This window comes from Gigantopelta aegis, chromosome 15 (genome assembly GCF_016097555.1).
Source record: "Gigantopelta aegis isolate Gae_Host chromosome 15, Gae_host_genome, whole genome shotgun sequence".
Lineage (NCBI taxonomy): Eukaryota > Metazoa > Mollusca > Gastropoda > Neomphalida > Peltospiridae > Gigantopelta > Gigantopelta aegis.
The window spans coordinates 27,099,741-27,111,769 of NC_054713.1; the positions used below are offsets into that span (position 1 = coordinate 27,099,741).

General features: G+C 34.0%; 1 protein-coding gene across 1 annotated transcript in view; it reads right to left on the reverse strand.

Moving 5' to 3' along the window:
* LOC121389743 (TPR repeat-containing protein DDB_G0287407-like) overlaps nucleotides 1-12,029 on the reverse strand; it is a 78,335-nt gene that overhangs the window by 8,773 nt on the left and 57,533 nt on the right. The window contains exons 11-14 of the mRNA XM_041521392.1: nucleotides 9,627-9,711; nucleotides 7,739-7,878; nucleotides 5,876-5,938; nucleotides 3,901-3,949 (exon numbers count right to left, since the gene is read on the reverse strand). Of these exons, the coding sequence (XP_041377326.1) occupies nucleotides 3,901-3,949; nucleotides 5,876-5,938; nucleotides 7,739-7,878; nucleotides 9,627-9,711 (337 nt within the window). The remainder of the gene's footprint in view (nucleotides 1-3,900; nucleotides 3,950-5,875; nucleotides 5,939-7,738; nucleotides 7,879-9,626; nucleotides 9,712-12,029) is intronic.

Genomic DNA, 12,029 nt, shown 5'->3' on the forward strand with positions numbered 1-12,029 from the left:
GCCATTTTACAGGTTCTACAAGTTAGTACAACACAACAAATATTTTTGTTCGGCTGCGGGTATTCAATTTTGTTTTCCCGATACGATTACAACATAATCATAAACGTCTAAAACAAGCAAGATAATAAGGCGCTAAGAATTGTCTCCCTTTGCGAAACAGGGTTTGAAATGATTTCAGGGTAAAATCAACCTGGAATCTTTGTTGGCACTCGTAATACCCAAACAGCTAACAAAAAAGCAGTAATACCTTGCATAGTTATTTGTTAACAAAAACATCCAATATATTTTAAGGAATTTGATGTTATGTTATGTTATTAAACTCAAACATAAAATGTGCGTACTTTATTTAAAAGTTTGACTGTTTTTTTAATTTTAGTTTAATTATAAAACAAAGATCTAAAAGGTAATAAATTTGTTTTTTTGACAGGCGTAGGGGATTGTACGCCCCTCCAAAATCGGGATTGTCAAAAAATCGCATAACTAATAGTACCAGTATTATGCTAGTATGCTGAGCCAGCTTACTATATGAGTATGATTTAAGTTTGTTTTGTTTAACGACACTGCTAGAGCACATTGATTTATTAATCATTGCCTATTGGATGTCAAACATTTGGTAATTTTGACATATAGTCTTAGAGAGAAAACCTGCCACATTTTTCCATTAGTAGCAAGGGATCTTTTATATGCACCATTTCAAAGACAGGATAGCACATACCACAGCCTTTTATATACCAGTCGTGGTACACTGGCTGGAATGAGAAATAGATATACATGTACGAGTATGACTGAAACATGTCACGCTCAGATTAAACACTACACTGAGTTTCTTGAAAAAACTTTTGACACAAATCTTAAATGGCTTTAAATAAAACCAAATACTGTTCAGTTGTCTCACTAACCACATACCGTAATTAGTATTTCTCAAACTCGCAATTTTGTAACTGAGTGCTCTATTGTTTAACTTTAATCAAAGGCAATATCACGCAAATATAATTATATATGGAATAGAATATTCAATACGCTAAACTACATAAAAACCCACAAAACACTCTCATTTCAGAGTTGCCAAACCTTGACAATAAGAAACATCGAAATGTTTTAGTCTTCAAACCATGAAAATTTTAGACCATGGAAATTTCCAGTTATACTTTTGTAAGATGTTTCCAATAACAGAGCTTTGTTGCGACTACTATTTCATACTAAATACATTTTCTTATTTAGAATACCAGTGTCTGTATATCGATATGTTTGCGGTCGTATACTAATGTTTTTAGAACTCAGTTTTTATTTTAATTTGTGATATTTTTTTTTTTCTAAGCACAAATTTATTGGGAGGTAAAATCCGGTTCGGGCTTCTACATGCAAGCATTAGGACAACAACAAAACACCTTGTAAATACAGATACTGATGTTTTAAATAAGAAACTGTATTTAATTTGTATGTTAATTACATCAATGAAAAGGCTCTATTGGTTGGAAACATTTTACAATGGTTGTGAATTCAGGACTGTTCCTTTAACAAATATATAGACAAGAAGACACATAAACAGAGACGAACCAACCTACAAATAGTAAAGTCCTATAGTTTCAAATATTTAAAAAGAATGAATGTTTAATGACACTCCATATAATATTACAGGTACATGTATCAGGAAGCATATTAAAATTTAGAATAAAATTCGATTTAACATAAAAATTTCAAACAAATTGAGGATGGAATCAGAATGACTCATCACATTTCTACTAATGCTAGGTTCAGACTTCCAACTGCCAGCATAAAGTTGGCTAACATTTTGCTCTCACGACTTCAAAGAATGGCCAGTTGCTAGTCTGAGTGCTCTAGTAACTCAATTCTCATCGTATATATATATAACCCATTAGTTGTTAATCTAAGCGCACATATCGTAAGTCGGCAGTTGTGGAAATTACAATGTAACCATGGAGTTGGCCAACTATGTTGTGACAGTTGACAGTCTGGCCTAGCATTACAAAAAACTTTTCTTGTTTGTTATAATTGCACTCCAGTAAAATATGTAACGCATTAAAATTGTCACAGTGCATTACACAATGTTCACACTGACATGCACCATCTTATAGACAGGATAGCATATACAACAGCATTTGATGTACCAGCCATGGTGCACTCACTGGCTGGAGCAAGAAATAGCCCAATGGGCCTACTGTCGGGGATTGATCCCAAACCGACCACGCATCAAGCGAGTGCTTTACCATGGTTCATACAGACCTGGTGAACAGAAATTCCAGTACTTTTCAAGTATATTTTTCATTTTTTCAAGTAGTCTTTGGCACAGTGTTACAAGCAGTTTAACACACACACATCACTAGTTAACTACAGCTGACCGTTTTTCAGCACACGACTGGTTACCTGTCTCGCTCATAAACCGGTTCAATTTACTATTAGTAATGCACTGTTTCCAGTAGACAGCAGCCCAGTCTACTTTAATCTTCACACTGTGGTGCATATAGCAAGCACAACAAGGACTTGTATGCCAGTCTATCTATATCGGCAGCAACACATATCACTTCCGGGTTTTGATTACGACAAATACCCGAGAAATACGTCAGCAAATACTTATTATTTTTTCCAGATTTTAATCAGTAAGAGAGACATTCTGCTTGTAAAAAAAACTCAAGTACATTTCGGCAATTTTCAAGTAGTTTTTAATGAAATTCCACTACTTTTTGCAGGACCTTTTCTGAATTTGCAAATTTCCAGTACTTTTCAAGTACTACATCAAAATTCAAGGACTTTTCCAGGCCCGTGCGAACCCTGTTTACCACTGGGCTACATCTCGCCCCCGGCCAATGTGAGCACAACATACGACAATTTTATCCTTCTTGCACTGCCTATAGATCAGGACCCATATTCACAAAAAAGTGTAAATTTACGTCTACGACTAGCACTTACGTGTGCCGTAGATTTACGTTTACGTGCAAGAAGCACCTTATTCTCAAAGATGGTCGTAAATATAAACGTAACTTAGTTGGACGTAAATCTACGATTTAACATTCTCACTGGAGTAATTAATAAAAACACATTAGAAATGATGGCTACCGGATAAATAACAAATGCGCAAAACGCAATTTTGTTTGTGGTCTGCTAACAATAACATTGTGAACAGTGAACCATGGCATTTTGGTATTGGTGGGGATCCGCGTTTTGGTACGAACTTGAGGACATTTCTTAAAAAGGAAAAGATAACTCAGGAGAAATTGGCCAAGTCGAAAACATCCGTTCGATCACGAACAAAAATATGTTCAATCCGTGGGCGTTCGCCATAGCAAACTGCTTCATTTATTGGAAATGCTGCTAGTTTCCGAAAATAATAGTAAATAACGGCGATCGTGCTTGATTTATTATATGTACACAACTTACGTGCAGCGTTAGTTGCAACCTGAGGCACTCTCATATTTACGTCCAACTTTACACGTAACTTACGTTTTCGTTGTTTCGTGAATAGCTCTTCAGTCGTAGATTTACGTTTACGTGTAAAACTAGGCTTACGATATTTTGTGAATATGGGTCCTGGCTTAGCAGAATGAAGCTAGTTCACCACCTTACCATTCCAACCATCTAGCCAAGTTGAAAAGATAAATTGGTTAATGTCATGTTTAAAATCGGTATATTGGACACGTGTACCCATGCTATAGCTGTTATGGCACACATTCCAAGCAAAGTTAATTTGGCAGCTAAATCTGTCTTTTCATTGTCCTTTTTGTCAATATGGCTGCATGCAAACAATAAAGACTTATATACTTCCACTTTTCACAAAGAACAAAAAAGCTCAACAGTGTTTCCAAGTAATGTCACTGGAAATTCAGTTTCTCCTTTTGCCCAATGAAATATCTGTTAAAAGAATTTAAAGATTAAATTTAATACCTTTCTCTTTTCCTCAAAGAAATTGATGAGTTTTCTTGTTATAACCAATCTGAAAGAAAACGTATATTTAATACAGTTAGTGTGTGTTGTTCTTAATTACCAATCTAAAAGAAAACATATATTTAATACAGTTAATGTGTTCTTAATTACCAATCTAAAAGAAAACGTATATTTAATACAGTTAGTGTGTGTTGTTCTTAATGATCAATCTAAAAGAAAACATATATTTAATACAGTTAGTGTGTGTTGTTCTTAATGATCAATCTAAAAGAAAACATATATTTAATACAGTTAGTGTGTTCTTAATTACCAATCTAAAAGAAAACGTATATTTAATACAGTTAGTGTGTGTTGTTCTTAATGCACAAAGATGCATAAATTCAGTACCCAGGGGGCTAGCTTCCATATATGCAGGTGCACAGCTGCATACCACCCGAGATTATAATTTAAAAAAATTTAAAATATATGATGTAAACACATGCATAGCCAACAGCGTTTTATTCCATCACCGAAAAAGTGTGAACCACCCGAAAATCCCAAGCTAGGCCCCTGGGTATAATAAGTTTGAATATACAGGTAACTAGTACGGAATCTAGTATCTTTTTTTTTTTTTTTTTTTTTTACAGCTAATCTTACATACATTTCTCTTAGGAATAGCTTTTGTTCACTGAAATTGCTAAACACAATTAACATTTTAACAGTTTATAGACCTGGAAACAAATGAATAAATATAAGCTTGCGCCATGATAACAAATATGATATTTACTAATAGACACTTTGCAATTGGTGATGTTATATTTAGCAGCTAGCTAGTAATAAGGTATTGGTCAGTAAGCTCTAAATCATCCAATACACAAAAACATACAGTGAAACCCCACCTAAAGACCACCCTGGTATTAAGACCACCCCATTATTAAGACCACTATTATAAAGACCAGAATATTTATTATTTTATAGGTAAAACTACCCCAGTATTATGACAACCCCACTTTTGCGAACTATGACCACTAAAGTCAGTCCCATTGGTCGTTTTTAAGTGCATTTCGACCCAGTCAAAGCCATAAGCATATGATACAGGGGGTGGGAACTGTCCCCCAGCCCACCAGTCCTGGAGAAAATCCTTAAATTCGGGCAAAAACAATAGAGAAATTCAGGCAAAATGAGCTGGCCTGAACACTTTTCACCATGTCATTTCATTACTCTACCCAAAATATTAGTTGTGACCCATGTAAGAATGTGTGGTGAGTTATTTTCAACCCTATACCTGTTTGGCAGTAACGCTAATACGAATAAACATTGTAATCCAGATTTTGGCACTTTTGTTTAATTCGGGCAAAAATCACTGTCTACCCCCCCCCACACCCTCCCCACTGCAAAAATGGGAGCCCCATCACCTATGGTCAAAGCGACTATATTATGATAGCAATTTTGTTTTACATTTTTCGTGTCCACAAGTGTTAAAAAGTCAATCATCTATTGGTTTTTTTGTTCTTACTGATTGTTAACAAATGACAGGTATACAGGCAAAGAGTAATCATGTTCATTTAATCTGTCTAACATGCTTATTGGTTGTTTTTATACTGCGTAATCAGTCAAGTGACCCATGCCTGAGCCTGCACACATTCCAATGACAGTGACATGCTAATTATAAACACATATGTAAAGAAACACATCGTTTATACAAATTATGTAAATTATTAAACACTGACGTACTTTTTAGATATTTTGCTTTATGTTTGCTTTATAATAGTGCAAAAGTGTGTAAATATAAAAGTGTGCCCCCCCCCCCCCCCCCCGCCACACACACACTTTTTGGCACCTTCCTACGCCACTGTTAAATGGAGCATCATAAATATATTTCCCAGAGCCACATAACTTGAAACCCCCTAAAAACATTTTTCACCACAGTCTAGACACTCCCCTGCATAATTTCCTGCACCCACGCCTGAATGTAAGAAGTAATGTATATACGCACCTGTCTTCTTCTGTCTGGAGGTATCTTTCTTCGATGGCATCCCTCAATTCGGAGAAAGCAAACCTAAAATACAATCGGAAACTTTTGTGAAGATACTTCGTTAAATGCTATACAGCCAAATACATTAAACAAATTAATACATTGTAACAGATGTAAACATGATACTGTAAATCGTAAAATATGATCAGCCATCTTAAAATTTAGTGAAATCAAATTAAGTGATGTATTAGTGACAGAAAACTTTTTTTTTTTTTTTTTAATCCCACTGGCCCCTTTCCTTTCTCTCCTTTGAATTCCATCTCATTTCTTCTTCTCGATCTGGCAACTCCTCCTATCTTTCAACTTCTTTCGCCGACCACCTCCACATCCCAGTCCTTGTCTCTCCAACCGCGACAGGTGCTTGTCTCTTGTAGCTATCAGTGCCACACACCTGCCATTCCCCATCAGCTTTTAGCTGTGGGCTTAGTCTGACCACTTCGACAGGTAGGTGATGATGTGGACAGCTCAGAAGACAGTCGGAGGAAATTAACAGCAAGGGTCAAAACAAATTGAAATCGTGGGAGAAATTGGAAAGTTTTTTAATATTAAGATAATGAGAATGACAGGCAGAAGGTGATAGATGAGAAAGATGAATGAATGTGTGAGCCAACTTTGACGGGATTTGAACCACTGTCGTCAGCTGGATTGTCCAGCAGCTTATCCACTAGACCACGGACTTCATTCGCAACAGAAAACTTTAGTGCAGTCAGCATTTTCAGACATTAAAAAAAAGAGAGCTTAATTAAGTTGTAGTATCGGCTGAAAGAATACTTTTTATATAATTACATGTACATCGACATTATGCAGCTCTTAGACAATTACATTTAGTAGAAATTGCAGTAACATGCATATATACTAACTAACTATTGTTATCTTCATTGTTGCTGTGTGTCAGTTATTCACTAACAAGATTCTGACTCCGAAATACATGCATATATAAGGAATCCCAAAATATCTGTAGGCTCAGTCTCCTAAACAAATATCAACAAATTCAGTGCCTGGAAAAGTTAAAGTTTGTTTTGTTTAACAACACCACTAGAGCAGTGATCTTTAAACCGACTCCTTTATGTTTCAAAGCGATGAATCTTGAAAAGTCGGCGGCATTGAACATTATTTTCAACAAGTTGTTATTGTTTGTGATTTATTTATTTATTCATTCAGTTTATAAAACAGTATGTAACAAATAAAGAATAGCAATAAAATATTGTGTTGTTCCCCAATGTATTATTAATAAATATAATTTGACGGAAATAACCGAACCCACTAGCCGATTGCAAAATGGACAAAATGGGACACAAAATGTATAGATACTTCCGAGGGGAAAAAAGCCTGAATCATTGTGATATTTAATTTTTTTAAAAGAAGGCGACTTAGAACTTGGCCATGGATGAAAAGTTAGGTGAAGTTTAGTATTAAAAGGTGATTATTTCACACAAATCGCCCCCTTGCGTGATCCCAGAGCACCTTTATTTATTAATCACTGGCTATTGAATATCAAACATTTGATAATTTGGAAAAATAATCTTAAAGAGAGAACCCACTACATTTTCCCATTAGTAGCAATGAATCTTTTATATATGCAACATCCCACAGACAGGATTACACATACCATGACCTTTGATATACCAGTCGTGGTGTACTAGCTAGAATGAGAAATAGCCCAATAGGCCCATTAATGGGGATCGATCCCAGACCGAACATGCATCAGGCATGCATGTTACCACCGGGCTATGCCCTCTCCTCCTGCCTCACCCCCCATGACTGAAAATGCATATGGCAGGTGGTGACTGTGAATCCTGCCTGTGTTACACGATGACAACTCACCAGATTGGGCCCGTGTGACTGACAATGAATCTCTCCATGGCGAAGTAGAGGGGAGAAAACACTGGTTTTGGAATGTGGAACGCTTCCTGGAGCTCACTCTCCGTCAGTCCCACATGGGCCACAAACAAAGCACTGAACACCTGAATAAAGGAAAGGAATATTTCTTTAACAACACCTCAATCTAAACTATTGCTCAACACATTCTAAACTATGGCTCAACACATTCTAAACTATGGCTGTTTTCAGTCTTTTAACAACACCTCAACACATTCTAAACTATATGGCTGTTTTAAGTCTTAACAACACGTCAACACATTCTAAACTATGGCTGTTTTCAGTCTTTTAACAACACCTCAACACATTCTAAACCATGGCTGTTTTCAGTCTTAACAACACGTCAACACATTCTAAACTATGGCTGTTTTAAGTCTTTTAACAACACCTCAACACATTCTAAACCATGGCTGTTTTCAGTCTTTTAACAACATCTCAACACATTCTAAACCATGGCTGTTTTCAGTCTTTAACAACACCTCAACACATTCTAAACCATAGCTATTTTCAATCTTTAAACAACACATTTTAAACTATAGCTGTTTTCAGTCTTTAACACCTCAACACATTTTATACCTTCATGAGCACCTATTTTACAAAGCAATCTTAGTTCTGAGATAAACTTAAGTAGGTACATGTAGTTCTGCACCTAAGATGGTCTTAGTGCTAAAATCGCTTTGTTAAACACAGCCCAATTAAGGCTTTAGATGTCGTTAATTTGGGTGCCACAGGTCTTTTGTCTGTTTTGAACAAGGCTCAGTGTTTTTTAGTGCAGTAATGTTACTGAAGACTGGTGGATATTCAGAAATCCCTTTTAAGTTCTTCTAATCTAATTAAAGCTTAGCATTTCAGTAGTTTTGAGGTAAAATATTTTAAGGTCAGCATGTTTGTACTTAATTTGGGTGGGATTATTTTGGGCACACATATTTATCGCCTTGACTTTGGTGCAATCTGAAGCAGTGTTAACTGTGGCTATTTTCACTCTTTTAACTCATGACTCTTAACAATATGGACACAGGATTAAGACAGAAAGAGAGGAAACCTGCTGGCTCCAAATTATCTTTCCCATAGACAGGTCAGTACATACCATGGGTCTTTGATTTGCCAGTTGTTGCACACTGATTGGGATAGAAAAAAAAACCTGAGTCATTGACAAGGACTTCATGATAAGAAAATCTATGTAACAACAATGTACAATATATATAATAAAAAGGAAACGGGTCCAACAAAATGACATCCTACTCCTTTCAAGTAACTAACTGCACTCTAGTACGACAATACTCCTCAATATTAAAATATGGAACTTCAATGTGTGGTCGGTTTAGGATTGATCCCCGACAATGGTCCCATTGGGCTATTTCTCGTTCCAGCCAGTGCTCCACAACTGGTGTAACAAAGGCCATGGTATGTACTATCCTGTCTGTGAGATGGTGCATATAAAAGATCCCTTGCTGCTAATCGAAAAGAGTAGCCCATGAAGTGGCAACAGCGGATTTCCTCTCTCTATATATGTTTGGTCCTTAACCATATGTCTGACATCATATAACCGTAAATAAAATGTGTTGAGTGCGTCATTAAATAAAACATTTCCTTTCTTACTTCTTCTGCCTCTTTCTTTCTAGGAACATTTTGTTTAGTATTGCGTGGTGATTCGCTATGCAAGTTTCAGAGATCGCTGCACAATTTCAAAACATTAAACTGTAGTTGCTAATCAATTTTCATTTGACTAGAAATATATCGTTAATCAAGATTATGAAAACAAAATGTTCTCTCTCTCTCTTTCTGTCTCTCTCTCTATCTAAAGCCTAATTATAATGAGAAGAAATGTACTCACAGTCTTAACAAGATTGTCGGGATATTCCTGCACATTGTAGTCTTCTTCCATCCGGTCAAGATACTTGTTTAACAATTGCTGAATACTGTAAATAATTAATAATACTGATACTTGTTCAACAGTTGCTGAATACTGTAAATAATTAATAATAATGAAACTTGTTCAACAGTTGCTGAATACTGTGAATAATTAATAATACTGATACTTGTTCAACAGTTGCTGAATACTGTGAATAATTAATAATACTGATACTTGTTCTACAGTTGCTGAATACTGTAAATAATTAATAATACTGAAACTTGTTCAACAGTTGCTGAATACTGTAACTAATTAATAATATTGATACTTGTTCAACAGTCGCTGAATACTGTTAATTAATAATACTGAAACACAGTTGCTGAATACTGTAATTAATAATTAATTTGTTCAAATGAATACTGTAACTAATTAATAATATTGATACTTGTTCAACAGTTGCTGAATACTGTAAAATAATTAATAATACTGTAACTAATTAATAATATTGATACTTGTTCAACAGTGAATGCTGAATACTGTAACTAATTAATAATACTTGATAGTTTGAATACTTCAACAGTTCCTGAATACTGTAACTAATTAATAATATTGATACTTGTTCAACAGTTGCTGAATACTGTAAATAATTAATAATATACTGATACTTGTTCAACAGTTGCTGAATACTGTAACTAATTAATAATATTGATACTTGTTCAACAGTTGCTGAATACTGTAACTAATTAATAATATTGATACTTGTTCAACAGTTGCTGAATACTGTAACTAATTAATAATATTCAACAGTTGCTGAATACTGTAACTAATTAATATTATTGATACTTGTTCAACAGTTGCTGAATACTGTGAATAATTAATAATACTGAAACTTGTTCAACAGTTGCTGAATACTGTGAATAATTAATAATACTGATACTTGTTCAACAGTTGCTGAATACTGTGAATAATTAATAATACTGAAACTTGTTCACCAGTAGCTGAATACTGTAAATAATTAATAATACAGAAATTTGTTCAACAATCGCTAAATACGTACTGTAACTAATTAATAATACTGATACTTGTTCAACAGTTCCTGAATACTGTATCTAATTAATAATATTGATACTTGTTCAACAGTTGCTGAATACCACAAATAATTAATAATACTGATATTTGTTCAACAGTTGCTGAATACTGTACTGTAACTAATTAATAATATTGATACTTGTTCAACAGTTGCTGAATACTGTAAACTTGTTAATTAATAATATTGATACTGAATACTATTCAACAGTTCCTGAATACTGTAAATAATTAATAATATTGATACTTGTTCAACAGTTGCTGAATACTGTCAAAGTTCCTAATAATAATATAATACTGATACTTGTTCAACAGTTGCTGAATACTGTGAATAATTAATAATACTGATACTTGTTCAACAGTTGCTGAATACTGTGAATAATTAATAATACTGAAACTTGTTCAACAGTTGCTGAATACTGTAAATAATTAATAATACTGATATTTGTTCAACAGTTGCTGAATACTGTAACTAACTTGTTAATGAATACTGATACTGATACTTGTTCAACAGTTGCTGAATACTGTAAATAATTATATAATATTGTAAAAATTAATATATTGATACTTGTTCAACAGTTGCTGAATACTGCTGATATTTGTTCAACAGTTGCTGAATACTGTAACTAATTAATAATATTCAACAGTTCAACAGTTGCTGAATACTGTAAATAATTAATAATATTGATACTTATTCAACAGTTGCTGAATACTGTAACTAATTAATAATATTCAACAGTTGCTGAATACTGTAACTAATTAATAATATTCAACAGTTGCTGAATACTGTAACTAATTAATAATATTGATACTTGTTCAACAGTTGCTGAATACTGTAACTAATTAATAATATTCAACAGTTCCTGAATACTGTAACTAATTAATAATATTGATACTTGTTCAACAGTTTCTGCATACTGTAACTAATAATTAATATTCAACAGTTTCTGCATACTGTAACTAATTATTAATATTCAACAGTTCCTGAATACTGTGAATAATTAATAATACTGATACTTGTTCAACAGTTGCTGAATACTGTGAATAAATAATAATACTGAAACTTGTTCACCAGTAGCTGAATACTGTAAATAATTAATAATACTGAAATTTGTTCAACAGTCGCTGAATACGTACTGTAACTAATTAATAATACTGATACTTGTTCAACAGTTCCTGAATACTGTATCTAATTAATAATATTGATACTTGTTCAACAGTTGCTGAATACCGCAAATAATTAATAATACTGATATTTGTTCAACAGTTGCTGAATACTGTAACTAATTAATAATATTC